Source organism: Parasteatoda tepidariorum, chromosome 5 (genome assembly GCF_982258835.1).
Source record: "Parasteatoda tepidariorum strain Cologne lab strain chromosome 5, Ptep-v5.0, whole genome shotgun sequence".
Lineage (NCBI taxonomy): Eukaryota > Metazoa > Arthropoda > Arachnida > Araneae > Theridiidae > Parasteatoda > Parasteatoda tepidariorum.
Genome location: NC_141759.1, coordinates 60610978 through 60634198, shown reverse-complemented (window position 1 = coordinate 60634198; position 23221 = coordinate 60610978). Strand labels below are relative to the sequence as shown.

The following is a 23221-nucleotide window of genomic DNA, read 5'->3' as shown; positions in this document are numbered from 1 at the left end:
TTTCTGCACTCAAACTATTAGTTAAGCAAGATTTAACCCCTTCAGGACGGACAGTTCATTAAAGTATTCGCACTAAATCAGAACCAGGATGAAAACAATAAAAACCGGTAGCTTAAATATGGGCATTGCTAATTTTTTCAGACTTGTTTTCCTTTCAATTTTATTAATACTAGTTTAATTTCATAACTAATCAATGACGGTTCAAAGTGTTAGCATATAATTTTTATTTTTAATTAAGTAGTGGTGAATAAAATAAATCAAATTATTCAGACTTCGTCATTAAACTACGAAAGAATAACTTAATTAAAATATTTATTTGCTTCAAAGACATACAGATTGGAAATGACAACTGACATGTCCAAACGTGTTAGGGACCGTTCAAAAAGTACGTACATCCCGAAGGGGGGGGGAGAGGATTTGCTATTATGTACGGTTTTGTACGATGGGGAGGGGGGGAGGTATTATACAAAGTACGTACTTTATAAACATACACCAAATTTAAATTTGACTTTATCCTACACCCTCCTTAAGTAAATATTTAATTTTATTTAAAACATAATTATTTTAATTTTTATGAAAAAGGGGGGTAGACTAATAAAATGTACGTACTCTAAAGGGGGGGAGTAAGACCTTATGCACGGTAATGTACGAAGGGGGGGAGGGGTTTAAAATTTCTCCATTTTTGTGTACGTACTTTTTGAACGGCCCCTTATATAAGATAAGTATATATATTATATATATATATATATATATATATATATATATATATATATATATATATATATATATATATATATATATTATTAATTTTACTTATTATTATAACATTTCTTAGTATTCTTTTGAAATAACACTCAGTGTAGATTATAAAAACCTGCCTTTATCCATAGCAATGAAGATGAGCAGTGGACATTTTCTGTCTATTGGTTTACAAGAATTCTATACAAGACTGGCTGTTTTTTGTGCTACGTTATTGTTTTAATAAGCCACTGGGGTAAAGGAAAACCTGTCCCACCGATCAAAAATGATTTATTACTGTTATCGGCTACAAAGATGGCTGAGAAAATCCGTAGTGGAAAAGTAAGTATCTGAAGCGTAAGATTCTTTTATATTTTTCGAAAACATAATTTTTATACGCGAGCAGAAAGTTCAAGAAACATTTTTTTCTTCAAAAATTAAGAATTCAGTTCTTTTTAAAAAAAATCAAATAGGGAATATAAATCGTTTAACTTTAATTTACTTTGCATAATATATTATCACTCTTTAATTGATTAGCTTGGGGCAAACCGCATCTTCAAATTGTCCAGCACCTCACAAGCAAGAAAATAACACGATTTCTGCGTATAGGGAATATGTTACTATGTATTGTGATATTTTTTCGTCTGAATAATTCCGAAAAATTGCCTAACATATTTCAGAAAACAATATTAAACTGAACAGTTCAGTGTAAAATGTCACCTTTGGAGAAAGCGTGTCTTAATACTATTTTACCACTAACCATTCAAATGAAATTGCATAAACTTGATTCTTGTAATTATAATTTGAACACTTTACTAAGAACAAGTAATGAATAATGCATTTTCAGTTGAAATATTATACATTAGCATACCTGCCAACTTTTAATCCTTTCGAGGATGATTTTTCCAGTGGTAGCGTAATGGAATTTAAATAAGAATTTTAGGTAGAAACATACGCTGCATTTTAAAAACGCTAATGCGGACTAAAAAGGCTAATGCGGAAAAACAACAAAAGTATTACATATTAATATATATGCTTATTTTCTTTAAAAATAGTTGTGGTCAGAACTATAATAAATTAAGTTTTTAAATGCAAGGAACATGTAGAAAGCATATATTTTTCTACCACTTTAAATATAGATCTAAAATTTTACGCCCAATGCGTAAAAGTTGGCATGTACATGTTATTAGCAGGGTGGTCATAACGTAATGGCTCTTCGGTGTATATTGCAAAATAAGAAATGCATAGCTTTGTGTTGTGCATAGCTTTTGAAGTGCGTGAACATTGTTCTCATACAGTAAATAACCTCTATCATTAATTAAGAGGACACGGGATGTTGAGATTGAAAAAAATCCTTCAAAAATACCATTATTTGGATTTTGAGATATTAAAAAAATTTGCACTTCACAAAGTACAAAGTGTCATGATAATTCTGTACATTGTAAGTTGGTGTTGGCAACAGTACCATTATTGATTGATTGTTGTCTTTGATATAAGTTGTTGTTGCAATGGCTGTGTAGCTAAAGAGTTGTTATGCTTAAAAGATGAACTATATTAATCCAGAAATAATCTCATTGTAAATACTATAAATAAAATGAATATGAAAGAACTATTTGTGTTCCATTAGAATTGTATTAACAACATTTGACATGGTGTCAGAAAGGAAATTGATGAAATCAGATTTCCATCGAGTCTAATCCACGTTTTTTCGATTTGCCATGGATGCGTTCCGACCACCTGCTCCTTTGAAGTTCTCCAGTGGAAATGTTAAAGAGAAATGGAGAAAATGGAAACAGGAGCTGGAAAATTATCTGCTTGCCACAGAAAAAGATGAACGCGCAGATAAAATAAAAATCGCAATCCTGCTGAATTTACTGGGAAGTGAAGGACTTGAAATATTCAACACATTCAAATTTGAGTCTCCTGAAAGCAAAGAAAGGTATCCAGATGTCCTAAAGAAGTTTGAGGATTATTGTTCACCACGGCAGAATGTCGTTTATGAACGTTATAAATTTTTTTCGTGCGTCCAGCAAGAGGGACAAACAATAGAATGCTACGTGACTCAACTTAAAACTTTAGCTTCAACCTGTGAATTTGCCGATCAAGAAAATGGACTAATTCGTGACCGCATCGTCCTAGGAATTAGGGACAGTGGTTTGAAAGAACGCCTGCTTCGAGAATCTGGTCTGGGACTAGAAAAAGCGATTGAAATCGTTCGTGCAGCTGAGAGTAGTAGAGAACAACTCCGAAACATGAAAGACGAAAGCACAGTGTCTGTTAATAGTGTAAAGAAACATCGCAAGCATCATCAGTTGAAACAGTCTGGACAAGAGTATGATTGCAAGAAGTGCGGAAGAAAACACAAACCTCGCGAGTGTCCAGCCTACGGAAAAATTTGTGCCAAGTGTAAAACGAAGAATCATTTTGCAGCTAGGTGCCACCAGAATTCAAAGTATGTGCATGAAATGAAGGTTCCTGAAGACGAATTAAGTGTATTCGTTGATTCTGTGATTACAGTACCTCCAGAAAAGAATCTAAGTGTACAAATATGTTCAAAAGACCCTGTTGTTCATGTAAAACACATTAGTGAACTTAATGAACTAAAAATTTATGCTAATTCTGTGGGTAAAAACACAGAAAAGGTAAGTGAGACATGGTTGAAAAGTATAACATTATATGTAAACAATAAGTATTTTAATGTTGATTTTAAACTTGATACGGGTGCAGAAGTTAATATTTTACCTATGTATGTTTTAAATAGTGTTAATGTTAAACCAAAACTTAGTGAAACTAATTTGTCATTAACAGCATATGGTAATTTTAAATTGAAGCCAGAAGGTACGATTGTTATTAATTGCTCAACTGACAAACTTAAAAATGTTCCTTTACAATTCTACATTGTTGATGTTAAGTCTAAACCAATATTAGGATTAAATGCATGCTCTAGGTTAAAATTAATTGAAAGAATTGATTCTGTAAAGTGTATAAACATAAATAAAAATGAGCTGATCAATCGTTACAAAGATATATTTACTGGTACAGGTGAATTTCCTGATGAACCTTATCACATAACATTAAAAGAAAATGCAATACCAGTAATTCACCCTCCAAGGCGTGTTCCTCAGGCATTGCAGCCTAAACTAAAAGACACACTTGAAAAGTTAGAAAAAGAAGGGATTGTGTCAAAAGTAAACAAACCAACAGATTGGGTTCAAAGTCTTGTAATAGTTGAAAAACCTAATGGGAGTTTAAGATTGTGCTTAGATCCAAGGGATTTAAATAAGGTTATAAAGAGGGAGCATTATCAAATTCCTTCTGCTGATGATATAATCAGTAGATTAGAAGGTAAAAAGATATTTTCTGTCGTAGATTTGAAAGACGGATTCTGGCATGTTCCACTTGACGAAGCCAGTTCTGAAATTTGTACTTTCAATACCCCATTTGGGAGGTATAAATTCAATAAAATGCCTTTTGGAATATCCTCTGCCCCTGAAATATTTCAGAAAAGAAACCAAAAGTTGTTTGGAGATATCGAAGGTGTCGAGGTTTATTTTGATGACATAATTGTCGCGGGATCTGATGAGGCCACACATGACATAATTATGTCTAAAGTTCTAGAAAGAGCTAGGTCTCTAAATATAAAATTCAATCCTGATAAATTGCAGTATAGAGTACCCGAAGTAAAGTATGTAGGCCAAATAATTTCTGAATTGGGTGTAAAAGCTGATCCTAGTCATATTAAGGCAATTACTAACATGCCAACACCTAAATCAAAAACTGAAGTTCGACGGTTGTTAGGCATGATAAATTTTCTATCAAAATTTATACCGAATGTTTCTAAAGTAACTGCCCCATTGAGAGAAGTCATTAATGAAAACGTAGAATTTATTTGGGGAGGAACTCAAGAAGAATCATTTAATAACATTAAGGAATTGTTAACTAAGGCTCCGGTTTTAAAGGTTTTTAGCGCAAATGAAAAAATAGTGATACAGTGTGATAGTTCAAAAGATGGCCTGGGTTCATGTTTAATCCAAAATGGTCAACCTGTGTCATTTGTCTCCCGCAGCTTAACAACTAGTGAAAAGAACTATGCACAAATTGAAAAAGAGTTGTTGGCAATAGTTTTTTCATTTGAGAAGTATCACAATTTTGTATATGGACGTAAAGTCATTATACAAAGTGATCATAAGCCTTTATTGGCAATTGTAAAAAAACCTATGCATAAAATATCCTCTAGAATGCAAAGAATGGTATTAAAATTGTTAAAATATAATTATGAAATAAACTATGTACCAGGTAAGCAAATGTTTTTAGCTGACACACTTTCACGTGCATTTCTTGAAAATGAAACCATTAGTGATGATCCCGAAATGTTAAACATTGTTCATACTATTTCTAAATATCTACCTATGAGTGAAAAGAGAATTGCACAATTTAAAAATGAAACTGCATTAGATTCAGAATTGCAAATAGTTCAGAGATATATCAAAGAGGGCTGGCCCAACTCTTACAAAAATGTAGATAACAGTGCAAAGACATATTACAAAGTTAAAAATGATCTTCATATTAATGATGGTATATTATTTATTAATGAAAAAGTAATTGTTCCTGTAAATTTACGAAAAGATATGTTGCAATTAATTCATGAAGCTCATTTTGGGATAGAAAAGTGTAAGAAAAGAGCTAGGGATATAATGTATTGGCCTGGGATAAATTCTGATATAGAGAAATTAGTATCACAGTGTGAAATTTGTGAAAAATTTAAAAGAGCTAATAGTAAAGAGCCCTTAATGCCCCACACAGTTCCAAATAGACCTTTTGAAAAAGTAGGAGTAGACATAATGGATTTTGGTAATCTAAGTTATCTGATTGTAATGGACTATTATTCAAAATGGATTGAAGTTAGTGAAATTGTAAATAAATCAGCAGATGAGGTAATTATTAAACTTAAATATATTTTTTCTAGGTTTGGTGTTCCCAATACTGTTATCTCAGATAATGTTCCATTTAATAGTTATGTTTACAAGAAATTTGCAAATGATTGGGATTTTAACTATTCATTTATTAGTCCCCACTTTTCCCCAAGTAATGGAATGGTTGAGAGAGGGGTAGGAATTGTAAAATGCATTATGAGAAAGGCAAGGGAAGATAGGAAAGATTATTTTGTAGGATTAATGGAGTATAGAAATACCCCAATTTCAGGCCTTGATCTTTCTCCTGCTCAAATGATGTTTAATCGCAGATTAAAAACTAAGCTACCAATATCTAACAGACTGTTAAATGCTAAATTGTTTAATAACATTAAAGAAAAGTTAATTGTAAGGCAAAAGATTCAAAAATCTCATTACGACAAAACTGCTCATACACTATCAGAGCTTCAGCCAAAGGAAAATGTTAGAATACTAAATTTCAAAAACAAGACTTGGGAACCTGCTGAAGTAATTTCAAAGGATAAATTCTATCCTCGTTCATATTATGTTAGAAATAGTTCTGGTAGAGTTTTCAGGCGTAACAGAAAACACATAAGACAGTCAAATACAAAGTTTAAAATTGAAATAGATCCTAATGATGATATAATTAGCAATTCCCAAGCTGATTTAAACAGTTCTTCAAATTCTCATATCTCACAGAATTGTCATATATCAAATAGTAATGTGCAAAGAAAAAGTAATCGTGTTCGTAAGTCACCATCTTATTTAAATGATTATGTTGTATAATTGTATAACGTAAAAAGGGGGATGTCATGATAATTCTGTACATTGTAAGTTGTTGTTGGCAACAGTACCATTATTGATTGATTGTTGTCTTTGATATAAGTTGTTGTTGCAATGGCTGTGTAGCTAAAGAGTTGTTATGCTTAAAAGATGAACTATATTAATCCAGAAATAATCTCATTGTAAATACTATAAATAAAATGAATATGAAAGAACTATTTGTGTTCCATTAGAATTGTATTAACAATATTTGACACAAAGTACTAGGCAACAAACCGGGTTTAAATTAGAGTTTTTCTTAACGAGTTATACGATTATCAATTTGTAAAGGTTCATATATCAAAATATAGTTCTCGTTGACAAAGTTGCTTTTTCTCTTAATGGAACTTCTCAATGCTTTCACAACTTCAAAAAAATTCTTGTGCGCTAGGTTTTGATTCATTGTTACTAAAAAAATTCAGATACTCTTGTATGTGTCTTGTTTAAATGCATTTGGTTAACTCGAGATCTTAATTTAATGTTTTGATAACTCACCAAACATAATTGAAGCGTGTTTTTTTAATAAAATTACGGTTAAAAAAGGAAAATTAAATGTCTAGTTACATTATATTTTTATACGGTTACCATAATCACTTAAATTGATTTAAATGCCTATAAACAACGTATTTGGGTAAAAATTTGCTTAACAAATAACAATTCGTTCGGAACGTTCTAATTACAAACCATGCCTCTAAATATAACTTTTAAGACTATGGGTGAAAGCGAGACAGAAAAGGGGAAAAGCTGGTAGTAAGCCCATTTCAGTTTTTACATGTTTTCGGGAGGAGTTAAACTATTCTCTGTTTTAATTAATCAGTTATATCTACTTTTCTATAAAGAAAGAAGATGTTTTATATATATGCTAAAATTGTAAAAAAATTACGGTAGTTACAGGAATTTAATGTTTCTCGAAAAAAATGCTAGAATGAAAAGCCTTTCGTACCAGTTTTTGCTCTTTTCCGTTTTGCTATATATAGGCTTTCAGCCCTGTTTAAGACTAAGTATATTTTTATTTTAAAAAAAATCTTCATACACAGACTTCTATTAACCCCTTGGAGCCGGTTGATTCAGAAAAGCATTCGTACAAAATCTGAATAAAGTTGCAATTAAATAAAAAACGGTGACTTAAATGTAGTCGTTTCTAATTTGACAGACTTACTTTGCTTTTACTTTAATTATTGTTACTTTAATCATATATATAATTAATGTTAATTCAAAGTATAACTGAATAGTTTTATTCTGAACGAAGTAATGGTGAATTAAATAAATCAAACAATTATAACTCCGCCCACAACTAAACTGCTAAAGAATAACTTTGATTACCAATTTTATCTTTTTACCCTGATTGATACGGTTTTATGCTGGCACGTATTAGTGACAGTCGGCGCGAAAGGGCTAATGCTACCAATATTCAGTAAATTTTGAAAATGACGGAATGAAAATTTCTTTTTTTTGTTTTGATCGTTTGTATCCCCTTAAGCAACCCAGTAATTAAGTAGCCTCAGATAAACTTCCAGACCAGAAGTTCTGGTTATCAATCTGGCCTGATTACCCATTAGTTAATGTCAAGTGAAGAAATTCAAAAAAATGCTGTAATAAACTGACTGGCCTTCGGTATTGTATCTCCATCTTGTTAGATGTATTCCTTGCGTAAGCAATTAAAGAGTCAGAATGAATCAGAGGACACAACATTAGCTTCGCAGTGACGTGACTTAGTTTCAATACTGAAGGTGACGGCTGGTCGATTCTTATACTGATACAGGTCTGTTTCAATTAAAAAGTCCTCCACGAGAGCAATCTTCTTGATCCAAGAGTCGCCTTGTCATGTGGGATGATTTTCGAACCATAATGATACGAAAAAGGAATAATGATTAGTGGAAACTCAGCAAGTTTCTCATATAGGGCAAAATTAATGGTTGCCATCAGCCAATAAATATAAAAGTGGCAATAAATATATTGTCTTCCACTCGCCGCCAGATGGCGTCCTTTATTGTAAAAACTACAAGCTTGGAGCATATAATTTTATTATTTTTTTCTCATGAATATGAAATTAATACTGAAATTTATAATATTCTAAAAATTACCTTATTTCAAACTTGGTTTTTAAAATTTTTCTTTATTTTCGAAACGAACCCTATAATTTACCATTTTGCGAAAAGTTCCAGAAGAAATGCCATATCTTATTAAATCAACAGTTTCTTTTTTTAATAGTTTATAAATTTCGATTTTTGAAAAAATGGCCATATGTTCTGAAAAGTGGTCACTGTAAAAAATTACTCCAGTAGCAAAATTTCTTAATTTTGTTCTATAGCGTTTCAGGCCTGTCACAAGTACAAAATATGCAACGCGTATATCCAAAATCTATATAAATGCTACTTATAAAGTCTTATGCTTGAAGTTGAAGGGGTAACGCTTTTGGCTCCTCTGACACCTTTTCATAGTCTCAGTATTTTTATTTCCTCAAACGTAATACGAAAACTGTTGTTTGAAATCTTTTTATTTAGCTTACGAGTGAAGAAGTTGTCAATGCTTATATTGAAAGAATAAAGGAAGTTAATCCATACATCAATGCTGTGGCGGAAAATCGATTTTTAGAAGCTGTTAAAGAGGCGAAAGAGTGCGATTATCTTGTGAGATCTGGAATTTATACAAAAGAGTGGTTGGAAAAAGAAAAACCACTCCTTGGCGTTCCAGTTACAGTTAAAGTTCTTTTTAATGTTAAAGGTAAGTGCAGCTTTTAATTTATTTTCCTTTAAATGCTATGAAGAGTTCTTTACAAACAAGGGTTTATATGTTCCATATGCTTTTGTCGTCCTCAATTTTTAAAAAAAAAATAAATGTATGACTAAACTTAATCCAAAAATAAATAAATAAGCAGGTAAAGCTTAAGTGGTGAAAAATATTTTAAATTAATAAGTTATAAATGCTTGAAACTTAAATATGTAAAAATATAACTTATGTAAAAATCTTGAAAAAAGAAAAAGAAAATTATGTAAAATCCTGCTGGCGTGCGAATACCATGCAGAAAATCCTATCGTTTTTCAGAAATGAAAGTTAAAATTCAAAAGAAAAAGGAAAGTAGTAGTAGTAGAGGAAAGTAGTAGTAATAGAGGAAAGTAGTATTAGTTGAGGAAAGTAGTAGTAATACAGGAAAGTAGTAGTAAAACAGGAAAGTAGTAGTAATCGAAGAAATTGGTAATAATAGAAAGTAGTTGCCATAGAGGAAAGTAGTTGTAATGGAGAAAATTAGTAACATCAGAGGAAAGTAGTAGCAGTAAAGTAGTAGTAATAGAGGAGTAGTAATAGTAGTAGTAGTAGAGGAAAGTAGTAGTAATAGATAGTAGTAGCAATAGAGGAAAGTACACTGGTGGACAAAATTAAGAGATCGAAGACATTTTCCCAAATATCTCAAAAAATACTGAATGTAAATAAATGAAATTTGGTATGGATATAACTTCACATTCACTGGCAAGAGCTATTGCCAATAAATCCAGTGTAAATTGAAATTAAGGATAAAAGATGGCATTAAAAGTGTGGCTTGTACAGTGTGTGTTGCCTCTAGTATGGCGTATGGTCACCCCTGACAGACAGACAGCATGCACAACGAGTATGCATGCTGTTAATAAGGGAGTTAAATGCTGTTAATAAGGGAGTTAACCTCCCACCAGAATGGTTCTGGTGGGAGGTTGGCGCATCGCAATAGCTCCCTCAAGAGCATCCCAAGCATGTTCAATAGGACTCATGTCAGGGGATTTGGCTGGCCAATCCATTCGTTGAATATCCTAGCTTTCCAGATACTCATCAACCATGAGAGCCCTATGTGGTCGCGTATTGCGTCCATAAAAATGAACTCAGGGCCAACAGCGCCCCTGGAAAGACGCACATAGGGCTCTAGGACCTCCTGCCTGTACCTCTGGGCATTCACGGAACCATTGTCAAACACATGGAGCGGTGTGCGGATATCTTGCATGTGCGAATGAATGTGCGAAAATGCTTTCAATCTCTTAATTTTGTCCACCAGTGTAGTAGTAATAGAAGAAAGTAGTAGAAGTAGAGGAAAGTAGTAGTAATAGTGGAAAGTAGTGGTATCAGAGGAAAGTAGCTGTTGAGGAAATAGGAAAGTTAAAGTTTCTTGTGAAACAAGCTAGAACTTTTGGTAGATATAGTTACAGGTGATTTATTATTCTATTAGATATGGGTTAAAACAATTTTTTTCAATATCAGCTACTTACTGATATTGATACGACTGATCAATTACAAAAAATTGGATATATTTTATATCAGATACGTATATATCTTAGTTGGATCGTAGTTGATATAGTAAAACTATGGGGTAAAACTTTATTTATTTTATTATAGCTATTTTTATTGAATTTCACAATTTCGATCTAACAAAATTCAATCGACCTAGTGGTTTCCGCTCGAATTTTTCGAGCGAACGTCCATTTCCTGATTCAGCTGAATCATTTCGAACGTTTTTCGTCAAGTGACAGCAACACAGTATGTCTTCGAAGGCTAAGTCGAATGGAACGATTTCTGACTAATCACAATGCAGACACTATGCACTTAATGTCGGTGATGGTGAGAAACTAGGGTGATAGGAACATAAAAAACTTGGTTATATGCTACAAACAATCGACAGTTTTATGTAAAAATTACCCTGATTGAACAATAACATACTAAGTCTGTGTGATTTATTGGCTTGTGGACAGATTTCAAATTATTACGAAAATTCAATGCATAAAAAAACTTTGACAGTATGACGCACATTTCCTGAAAATAATTAAAATTAAAATAAAAGTACTTTCGCGCAAGCAAAAACGCGGGTAACAGCAAGCCGGTAAAAAATTGGTTAATATATTGTTTGAAACTAATTAAGGTTTTAGAATTGGTAGAGGGGTTGAAGAATTAAAGTATTTTAAAACAGTTTTGTTATGCATTCAGCTTGGTTACTATTACAGTTCATATGTTGTACAAAATAAGCTTTAAGGGCTAGTTCGATAGAATTTATTATGTTTTATTTTATTCAATTCTCAAACAGCTTGCATATATTTTACGTATTTAGGATGCCATAGTACTGGAGCTTTGACTTTATTTAAAGATATTGCAGCTACTGAAGATGCACCCGCAGTAGAATTATTGAAATCATCTGGAGCAATAATATTAGCTACCACTAACTCAGCTGAAAGTGGATTAGGATTGGATACAATAAATATTCTCTACGGAAAGACTCTGAATCCTTATGACTGTAATAGAACACCTGGTGGGAGTTCGGGTAAGTATTCATTAAAGTTTGTAGTGGGTGGATAACGATTGAAAACTGAATTTCAATGGATGGAAATGGATTGAATGTTCGTTTTTTAATACCACAAGGTTTACCATCAATTTTGAGTGCATTTCATTCGAAACAAAAACAAAATGAGGTACTTAAAAATTTGTGGGTTTCTTGGAATCAAAATTTCCTTATGTCATGACTTAAAAACAATTCAAGCTTACTCTTTATCGATGAAAGTTTGAGAGCGAATAAATACTCTCCTGTAGAAATTCTTTGAAATGTCAACAGGGTATATAAAAGTATAAATATAGTAAGAAATGTAAAAATTTAAAAAAAAAACATACTGCCAATCAGCAATGCTGTGGCATTGAGGTTCTGATATTTTTCAATAGGGTAATTGCAACTCTAGAAGGAGTGAAGCATATGATTTATATCAAATTTAATTGGATACCTGAAAGAGATGTCATGCATGTTTGTCGAATTTGATTGGCTTTTGAATCTACAAATGACGTGATTAACCTACGATGACATGACTTGCAGGTAGCTAATTGTCTACTATGATATAGATGCAGTTTCCTTTTCAGAAAGCTTTAGTTAGTGTTATGGTAATATAGTATACATGGTGAATTTAATTAGCGGACATAATTAAGGTCATAGTAAAAATTTCGAAACTTCTGCGAAATTTTGAACTTTGAATCTGCGTTTGAAATTTTCGGATTTGAGGAAATTTTCTTGCTGTGAGAGGTAAGAAGGGCTGATGGCCCCAGGCATCTATAGTTAACAAGAGAATCCTATCGGCGACTGAGGGTACTAAAAATTTAAACCTAGTTTAAATTTTAAATCTGAAATATAAATTTTAAAACATGTAAATATTTCAAACAAGCAAATTACTTTACGAAGAATGAATCGTAGTTTTCGAACAATTTCAAGGATGTTTTCTATGATACAAATTAAAATATTTTCTGCATCTTTTTTTTAAAAAAAGTATGAGAAACAATATGTTTTTTACCTTAGAATAATTTTCAATTTAGTTACATAAGGTGGATAGTTGATTAAAATAAAGATTTAAAACTTAAAAAAAAAACACCTTTCTCGTTCTGCTCACCAACTCCCGTAATGATTTCTCGTTCATCATAGTTCATCATCATCATCAGCAGCAGCATTGGCACGACAGCCCTTTGTGTGCTGGGCCTTCCTCAGAAGCTTTTTCCATTCTGCCCTTCTCCCATCAATTGATATCCAGTTCATTACTTTTAGAATGGCAAAATCCTTATCCACACAGTCTTTCCATCTCTTTTCGGGCCTTCCTCTTGTCCTTTTATTGGAGGGGGTTGCATTAAAGACTCTTAATGCTGTTCGTTCTGGGCTAATTCTCACTACATGCCCGGCCCATCTCATTCTACTTAGTTTAATAGATTTAATGATATTACATCATAGTCCCCCCCCCCTTTAAAATCCATATTTCAAAAAAAATATTAACAAAATATAGATAAGAACATTTTGCCAACGAAATTAATTATTATCTGGATTTTAAAAATAATCAAATCGGCTTAAAAAAAAGAAATCAACATAAGGAATACAGATTGTTTGACTCAATAAAAGAAATGAATTGGAGAAATTTAACTCGTTGAGAGGCTTATATCCTTAGATCGATTCAAAGGGAAAACAGTTTTAATCTCTTTAGCATTAGGTTTGCTATAATCTTATTTATATATGGACGTTAAAATTTATATCTGGCTACTTATCTCTCTCTTTTTATTTTTGTTACTTTCGACATTAACTGTATTACGATATTACGAAATGAAAATCACCTGTGAGAGGAATAAATAAATTTCCATGCAACAATGTATAAATAGTCATTAATTAAAATAAAAACTGACAAAAAAATCACGAAAAAAGCGCCTAAATTAGCAACAATGGATTTTTCTGAATTAAAAATTCACATTAAGTAAAAACAGTTTTTTCAGAACGACAAATTGAAACTGCGTTTTAACATATCTGCAGGCTACAGAATGCAGGCTACAAAACGCAGGTTAACATATCTGCAGGTTTTCTATAATCTTAAAAATTTATATATGGACGTTAACATTTACATCTGGCTACTTATCTCTCTCTCTTTATTTTTGTTACTTTCGACATTAACTGTATTACGATATTACGAAATAAAAAATACTTGTGAGAGATAAATACATTTTCATGCAACAATGTATACATAGTAATAAATTAAAGTAAAAACTGAAAAAAAATCACGAGAAAAGCACCTAAATTAGCAACAATGGATTTTTCTGAATGTGCAAAATTCACATTAAGTAAAAAGAGTTTTTTTCAGAACGACAAATTTAAACTACATTTTAACCTATCTGCAGGCTATAAAATGGTCCACAGGATGTATTTTAATATGAGTTTGGCAGTTAACTTTCGAACTAATTATAGAATACTATCTTTTTTTATTTTTCATCGTACTCCTTCCACATTTTTCTATAAAAGTTCATAATTTCACATTTCGAACTTTTAGGTAAACAAAATGTAACGTAAAATTATGTAAAGCAAAAGAAAAAAAAACTTAAAAAATAAGCCTTTTAAAATTTAAATACTTTTCTTTAAATTGGAATTTCAAAAAAGCCCTCTTGTTCATAAATATAAATGGTCATGTAAACCCACCTAATTTCAACTGTCTAGCAGTTTTGTGTCTGTGGGCCATAAAGTGTTCTTCATGGCATTTTTATACTACAAGTTTAACAGCTAATAATTATCGAATGTAATTTTTTTATGCACACCCTCGTATTTTAAAATTTTTAGGAAATATAATTTTTTTAGCAGTGAAACAAAATATAACGTTAAGTTGAACAACTGAAACAGCGACTGCAGCTCTTACGAATTTTTTTTTAACATATAGTGAGAAAATATATATTTTTCCATCTATGTATACACTGAAGAGCCATTACATTATGACCACTCTCCATCTATAACAATGGGCTCTCCCAGGTTTTCATGGTTTCTCGCAGAGGAACAACGTTTTCATGGAGCACATTAGGATCCATAATCCTCATAGAACAATCCCTGACGTCTGTAAGCTACTTGAACATAGTTGCAGACCAGGTTCACAAATTCATAGCAACAGTTTTTTCTGCGGGAGATGGTGTTTACCAACAGGATAATACACCATGTCATAAGGGTCGAATCGTCATGGATTGGTTCGAGGAGCATTCCAGTGACTTTCAAGTCATGTCTTGGCCCCCAAATTCACCTGACCTTAATCCAAGAGAGCATTTGTGGTCCTTCTTGGAAAACCAAATTCGTGCTGCCACGCTACCCCCTCGCAATGTGAGGGAATTGCAGGACCAGTTGGTGAGTGCTTGGTACCAGATACTTTAGACGACCTATCAGCACCTTGTGGAATTAATGCCACGACGGTTGATAGCAGTTTTGAGGTAGATCCTAAAGGTGGTCCTACATGTTATTAGCAGGGTGGTCATAATGCAATGGCTCTTCTGTGTATATTGAATCAGATCCAATCAATTTGTTATCATTTGTAACGTTCTTAACATAAATGTTTACAATGCGCGTATCATACATGATATTTATAATGCTCTTATCATTTATATTATATTAGGAGGCGAAAGTGCTCTCATAAGTTCCGCTGGTTCAGTGATTGGACTAGGAAATGATTTAATAGGAAGTGTACGAATTCCTGCATGTTTCACAGGGTTGTTTGCTCATAAGCCATCTAGAGGTAACATATAATTCTAATTATTTCTATAATAATAAATTGAAGTGAAGAGTTTGTTCATAATGTTTACGTCTGTGTGTTTCCCTTTCTGACTCCAAAACCGGGAGAGGAAAATGGAAATTTTCAATAATGAATTTTTTAAAAATTGGTTTCCATTATTTTCATACCAAATAGCCATTGATATAAATTAAATTGTAGGCGATTCTATTTTATAAAGAATTTTAAGAGTTAAGTGATGTCTTCTGACTTTTGACTATTTCAAAGTATATTGCACGTTCTTTAATATATGAATATGTTTTATTCGGTACGTCAGATAAAATCGAGTATAGGTCAACAACGACACCAAATTAGTATTTCTAAAGTTGTCTGAAGCCACATTTTTATTTTGTTTACAATTATGATTTAAAACTATGTATATATAAAACTATTTAATTCAAAACCAGCGATAAATAACATGGAAAAAATACGTTACATGCTGAAAAGGAAAATTAATGGAGAGATAATATTAATTCATTTAAAGGAAATGCAAAAACTGACCATACTGTAAATGATGCTTGATTAATTTTGGTAAAAGGTTCTAACTGAAATAAAACAAGATATATAAAAAAAAAATTAAGTTAATTCTAACTTAGTTCATCAAAGAAACATTTTATTAAATAATTACAATTTTTTCACCCATATGAAACTAAAATTAAATGATTAAACTTAATTAATGAATTAATATTTAAAAAAACTGTATTAACATCAAGTGTCATCCACTACAAGTTTTAAAAATGTATTTGAACTTGAGTGGATGAATAAAAATTATTTAATTAAAGATTGAAAACTTGAACAAGATATATAAATATAGGAAGAGTGTAAACTAATAATAGGAATTGAAAAAAAAGACTATAAAACAACTATGAAAGTATAAATTTGACACAGCGAATATAAAATAACTAGGAGGCTTCGCCCCCTGCTCGCTAACGCTCACCAACCCCCGGAACTGCTTTCGCAGTTCATTTCGGATTGCATCGCAACCCAATGCTCGCTTTGCTCGCTCATTGGATACGTTCTTAACATCTAGCTTTTGTATACGTTTTTGAATACTGAAGTTCCGAAAACTTTTCACTGTAGAAAATTCTAAACCTGTACATTTCAATATTAATTTGAAATTGCAAACAGTTCACATATTTTTCTTAATCACACTATTCTAAATTTCAGTTGTTGAGAAAAGTAACTGTTATAAGTTTTGTTTCAAAGTCTTTCCCACCAGAGGGCTAAAGCCATGTGTTGTAAAACAATATGAAATGGTAGTCTGCCACTGAACGCCGGATGTAAAGCATCGGCTTCGATGAAGATAATTTTGCATTTTTAATTCTCTGAAGTGCGCCACCCTAATAATATAGAATTTGTAAAATAAATGTATATATTTTTGATTGTTGATGAAGCCCATCCTTTTGTGTTTTCATCAGTGTTCAGAAGCAGAACAACTATAAATTTTTTATTTTATCACAAAATTATAAAATGAATAAAAAACAAAGAAAATGAGTATAGTCATAGAAAAAGTTAAAATTATAATATAGCATTTGTCAGCTAAAATATAACTTTTTGTTTAATTCATTGTTAACAATTCAAATTTCTCTGAGGCAATTCTAAACCTTAATTTTGTTCTAAATGTCAGTATTCAGACACACAACAGAAGTTTAATATGAAGTTCTAAAATGCATATATATATACATATATATATATAAAAAAGGGATCATAGTAAAAATTAAGGTAGTATTGTTAAGTTGAAACACAATATTTTTAGTTTTGATGGCAGCAATACAATTCAATTTTTCACAAAAATGATTGTTTCCATTATTAAATTCAGTCTCAACAATTCAAATTTTTCTGAGGCAACTCCTAACCTCTTAATATTATTTTTTTTAAGTACACATTTCTAAATATCAGTATTCAACCACAAAACAACTTAAAGTCTTCAAATTTAGCATGAAGTTGTAAAATCTAATGAAAGAGGGTCATAGCAATAATGTAAGTAGAAGTAAAGTTAGTACTGTAAAATTAAAACAATATTTTTATTCAATGAGCCAAGTTCTTCAAGAAGCAGTTGTAGAAGTAGGTTGTTTATTTAAAACTTTTTATAGAATTTCTTTATTAAACACAATTGTTAATTTGGGCATTTGGCGATACAACACTTATAGAATTGAAGGATTTGTTACGTCAAGCGCTCAGGTATCATAATTTTGATCTAGTTGCGTTTCTATGTCATTTTGATTTACTAAGTTAACTTTCAAAAAATTCTATGGCTGGCAACAGCATTTTTATTTTTTAAGTTGTTTATTTTTATTTCTTTTAGAATTCGTTATTTTTTTAGCGAAATGTTTTTTAACCTAACAGTATTCTTTGCCGACTGATATATGAAGAAAATAAAGTAAATATTCAAGTGTTGTGAAAAGAATCTTATTTAGTTGTACAAAGTACTTCAGCCAAAATTTGGGAGCCCCGTAAGAGAATTATATATATTAGATCAGAAACACATCATTAAAAGGCAGAATGCTTTGGTGTTTTCAAAACGTAAACAAAACAAAGCAAACGTTGCCACCGGCGGAAAAGAAATACAGCCAAAATTTGGGAGCCACGTAAGAGAATTATATATAATAGATTACATATTTAAATGCGCGTTATAAACTATTTTTTGTTCTAGTAGAGCTACAAGTTAGAAATTATCACTGACGTTATTTTTAAAATATATGAGAAACTGCATGGCTTGTAGTAAAATTTCAAACGATGAATAACGTTTTACTCAATCAGAAAATTCCATTTTGTTTTTCGCTCATCCCTATTTAATTAATGAATTAATATTTGAAAAAACTGCATTAACATCAAAACTGTATTAACATCATCCACTAAAAGTTGAAAAAAATGTAACTGAACTTGTATGGATGTATATATAGTAATTTATTAACTATTTGAAATTTGAACGAGATATAGGGAGAGTGTGAACTAATCGGGGAAATTAAAAAAAAGTAAGGTATGTTCTAAAATGTAAAGGAATGACACTTAATCACTTAGGGTAACTGTAAATACTATTTTTGGGTGCCCATGATGCTTTATAAATTTTGGTAATAGGCACTATTGTTATTTCGGTTATACATGCAGTTTAATAAATACTGTGGAATCAGGTTTCTTATGGCATCCCGAAGGCTTGGTTTCTTAAGGTCTGGTTTCTTAGGACAAGCGCCTTATCTGGGCGTCAGCGGGACGTCATCGTCCCGCTGACGCCAACAAAATACTGGTTTGTTAGCTCAAGGCTTGGTTTCTTAGAACTAGCGCCTTATCTGGGCGTCAGCGGAAAGTTGATGTAGAGCTGACGCCAAAAAAATACTTTTTTGTTAGCTCAGCGTGAGCAGTCGGTCCAACGCAGACATTAGAGGATAGCGCTGATTGGTCCATTTGTGAGTTTGATAGTATACGTCATCGAACGATCATCTTTAACTACAATTGCCGTCCAACTCAACTGCAGTTGGATTACAACGTGACGTTAACCACAGAAGCAATGGCGGACAACATCCAACAGCACATTGAAATCAGCCAAGATTTTAATTTTGACCTTAAACATAGCTTCTTCATTAAACATAGCACTCTTCATTTAGCTCAGCTATAATGTGTTTTTTCTTGGACGAAGTCATTATTTGTTCTCTAAAACACTGCTCGACAAAAACAAAATCAATACAAATTCAAAATAAATATTTGTTTACGTTATTAACGCATGCGCAATAAGAGATAATGTCTGCGTTTTACCGACTGCTCACGCTGAGCTAACAAAAAAGTATTTTTTTGGCGTCAGCTCTACGTCAACTTTCCGCTGACGCCCAGATAAGGCGCTAGTTCTAAGAAACCAGCTTTGAGCTAACAAATCAGTATTTTGCTGGCGTCAGCGAAACGTTGACGTCCCGCTGACGCCCAGATAAGGAGCTTGTCCTAAGAAACCAGACCTTGAGTGGTAAATGGATCATGGGTTAGGGTCCCCTTGCCGTCAGGCTAACCGTTCTCTACATGTAACGCAACATGCCGGTTAGTTCCGTAAAAAAGACCTCCACGAAAGCAATTTTTTTCCCAACACATGATCCAGGAATTTTCTTGTCTTCTGTAATGGGTTTAAAGTTACAAGGCTACAGCGTGGAATATTAATAGTCGAAACTAAAAGTTGTCAATGTCGGCTGTTCAACGCTTGTTATAAAATAAAATTGTTTCGCGGGAAACCTCATAGATTTCTTTACTGAGTGTAAATTTAGAGCATTTTTATATGATTTATTAGTCTTTATAAAAATTATTTGTCTGTGTTCAAAATTGCAGGTTTGGTCCCAAATAAAGGGTGTTTCATTCAAGCAGAAAGTGTTTTGCCATACCTTGCAAGTGGTCCATTGTGCAGGTATGCTGAAGATCTCGCAACTATGATGGAAGCTCTCATATCAAAGAATAATGAAAGAATGAAATTTAATAAACCTGTAAGAGATATTTTTTAAACGTATTAATGTTCTGACACAAAAAAATGGTCTATACATTGTAATGCAATACAACAATCACAAATTTGGAGCGGAGGTTGAGTAGGGTAAACCAACCAATGAGTGAGCACACCCCAGTGTATGTACATTTCATATATATTTTTTAAAAATAAGATTTTACAAGCTTTTACTTAGATTGATTGGTAATGGCAGCTTTCTACCTATCAATAGGAAGTCATCTGACAATGCATTGGGTTACTTGGTCATATTGTCTTCTCTGGGAAAAAATTTTGAATTTGTTAGTATCTGTGCAACACCTTGCTCCTTTAACAAAATTATAAGGTTAGCGTTTGTAGTTATCCGTTTGAAGTAGAGCCTTAGTTTGTAGTGAAATTAATTGCACGTGATAGTTTTATTTTTCTCCCTGTGAAAAAGAGAATTTAAAATATGGTTATTGAAGTTACGTTTTATTTATTTTAAGCAACATAGCGTAAGCAAGTACTGCGATTAAAGGGGTGTTTATTTACTGGATTGCAACAATGAAAAACCAATGAATGAACAAGTGTTCCTTTACTGGGATTTTTCCAAGTTGATAAAAATAAAAGAAAATTTCCTTGTATCTTTAGTCATATCATACATCATAATTCTGCTAAAAATACAAAAAACAACTTCTAACCAGTGAAGGAACAGGCATGTTTCTTCTCCGGGAATAGATTTTCCAGTGAATGAACAGTGGGTATGAAATATGATTTTACATGGCTTTAAGATAATTAGTAGTTCTTCGATATAGAAGACACCAAAAATTCTGTTAAATGTTGTATGAATAATTTATAAAATAATTTCATTTCGAAATGCTAATTTAATTGCTAAATTTGGGAATTCTAGTATAATTATAAATTATTTATAATTTATCTTTATAATTGTTGTGGTTAGTTACATCATAAGTTAAACAGCTTAATAAACTATGTTTTCTCATCAAAAATTAAATAAATATAGTAATAAAAACTTGAATAGAACATTTCTTTGTAGGCTTTTGTGCCAATAATTAGCTAAAGTATTATCCGAATGCGGGCTTAACATCATGAAGGAAACAGGTAAGAAAAATACATTTAAAGGCAATCATCCGGGTAAAAAACGGATGAAGTTTTTTTTAAGACGTCTACTGATAACTCAGCGAAATGCGAAGATAATTTCAAGAGGCAAAACTTCCCTTACAGAGAATAATATTCGAGAGTTGATTAAAGAATTTTAGAGGAATCTTGAAGAGAAAAGTTGCCTTGGCATCCCTTTAGAAAGTGATCGTATCTACAATGCTAACTAAACAGGAGTTGAATACTGCCCTTAAACAGGAAATATCTTTGAATTTAAAAATTATAAAGACTTACATTATATAGTTTCTAGGAAAGGAAAACAGTTTTTTCCATATTTCAGCAACAGGCTACATTTCAGCTAGTGGAAAAAAAGTACCTGCAATGGTAGTTTTTCTATACTGAAGAATTCCTCGAAGTATTGCAGAATCAGTTCCTGCTATACATTTCATTGGAAGAAGTGATTCATGAAGTGAATCAATGAGCACAGCGACATTTTACGAATATATTGCATATGCTTCTACCCATGAATAATTGAAAATGCTATCAAATTCCCAATTTTGCTTCTTCTGGATGGGCATAAATCTCATATCAATTTGGAACATAACAAGTTTTGTTCATCAAAGCAAATTCTCTGGATTAGCTTTCTATCTAATTCTACTTAAGCACTTCAGCCTTGTAATGTAGGCGTATTTCGAACTTTGAAAGCTTCATGGAAATATTCAGTTAAATCTTGAAAACAGAAGAGTTGTAAAACAATATGTAGAGGGAATTTTTTATCCATTTTTAAATGAACTTTTGAGGCATAAACAGATGAAATTTAAATTTAAAATGCTTTTAAGAAATATGGTATTTTTCCATTTGATACTGAAAACTTTAATGTTTTAACAAATACATTCAAGACAGACATAAAGATTTAATGAGCAAGAAAGTGAATCATCAAAGCGCATACTTCGAGAGTAACGATGCACAATTTCGTTAGAAGCTTGAGAATGAAATATTTCAAGATATGTTGCAAATTTTTAAAGGAACATTGACAGAACAGTCCAATCTCTCAAATATCGAATAGTCCGTGCTTTTCTCAATGTGAAAAAATTTATTTCAAAAGGAGTATTTGGTTAAGTCAAACTTTGGTAATGAAGCTGAAACAACTTGAATTTAAAATTAATGTATCCTGTAAACTGATTTTGAGATAAGTCCTCTTAAGGCATTTTTAGTTGAAAAAGAAATTGATTCCATAAGTAATCAAAGTCAGAAAATGGTAACTACTGTTGAATACTCACTAGATATAAGTCAATGAGAGGTGGATTTTCCTTAAACTCCGAAACTCTTTTCTCACATCTATTACCCAGTGAGGAATTCTAGAAATAGTACTGGAAAATTAGAAGAAATTTTGAAGAAACGTTTACATTATCCAAATAGTATTGGGAAACAAGCGGAAGGCCTAAGAAAAAGAAATAAATTACCTTTTGCATTAACTTCATAAAAATGGTAAGAATATGAAGAGATTGAAAGAGCTGAAAAAAAGTTAAAGCAAGAAAGTATGATGAAAAGAAAAGAAATACTTAAAAAGATTTAAAAAAAGCTTTAAAAAATGAGTTGGGAAAGAGTAAACAAGCAGTGATAAAATCATAATAATAATAAAACATCATCTGATTACACAATGATAAACATTTATGATTTAGAATAGACTATCAAACTGTGAGAAAGAAAATGAAAAACAATGTTTTTCAATTCTATATTCAAAACCACTTTGCTTTCTATTTCGTGACTTTAAATAAAAGTAAAATTTTCCACGTTAACTGTGGTTATATGTTATAATTCCAAGAAAAGTCGGTTTTCGATATTTGTATGGCCTATGAATTTCTAAAGAGCATAAAAAATTCCCAAAATTAAGTGTTCATTAACTTGGTAATCTTACTACTTATTATTTGAACCACCAAAAGCTTAAAACAATATTATGTAAGTTCCCTAAAAAATTTTTTTACAAAATTTGCATTTGATAACAAATATGTAGACATTATCTTTCAACTAAAATTACAAATTTTGAAATTTTTAAGATTTTTTTTGAAGAGGAACTAAGGTCAAGCGTTCCTTCACAGGGTAGTTTACGCTATATCACTAGATTTGAAAATCGTATGCAACCT

At 31.7% G+C, this 23221-nt stretch overlaps 1 protein-coding gene and 1 long non-coding RNA gene across 5 annotated transcripts in view; one reads left to right on the top strand and one right to left on the bottom strand.

The window, feature by feature from the left end:
• The window catches only part of LOC147809408 (uncharacterized), a 67414-nt gene that overhangs the window by 21549 nt on the left and 22644 nt on the right, over positions 1-23221 (bottom strand). The window contains exons 1-3 of one of the 2 annotated variants that reach the window (XR_015433737.1): positions 22541-22621; positions 22358-22435; positions 19891-19987 (exon numbers count right to left, since the gene is read on the bottom strand). This is a non-coding gene — a long non-coding RNA (uncharacterized LOC147809408). Of the gene's footprint in view, positions 1-19890; positions 19988-22357; positions 22436-22540; positions 22622-23221 lie in introns of those variants that run through there. The other variant, XR_015433738.1, reaches the window with a different exon arrangement.
• Positions 1-23221, top strand: part of LOC107455517 (fatty-acid amide hydrolase 2-B) — a 37146-nt gene that overhangs the window by 5741 nt on the left and 8184 nt on the right. For all 3 annotated transcript variants that reach the window (XM_087164042.1, XM_087164044.1, XM_087164043.1), the window contains 5 exons: positions 891-1080; positions 8996-9215; positions 11557-11766; positions 15380-15499; positions 19838-19989. In XM_087164042.1, the coding sequence (XP_087020168.1) occupies positions 891-1080; positions 8996-9215; positions 11557-11766; positions 15380-15499; positions 19838-19989 (892 nt within the window). The remainder of the gene's footprint in view (positions 1-890; positions 1081-8995; positions 9216-11556; positions 11767-15379; positions 15500-19837; positions 19990-23221) is intronic.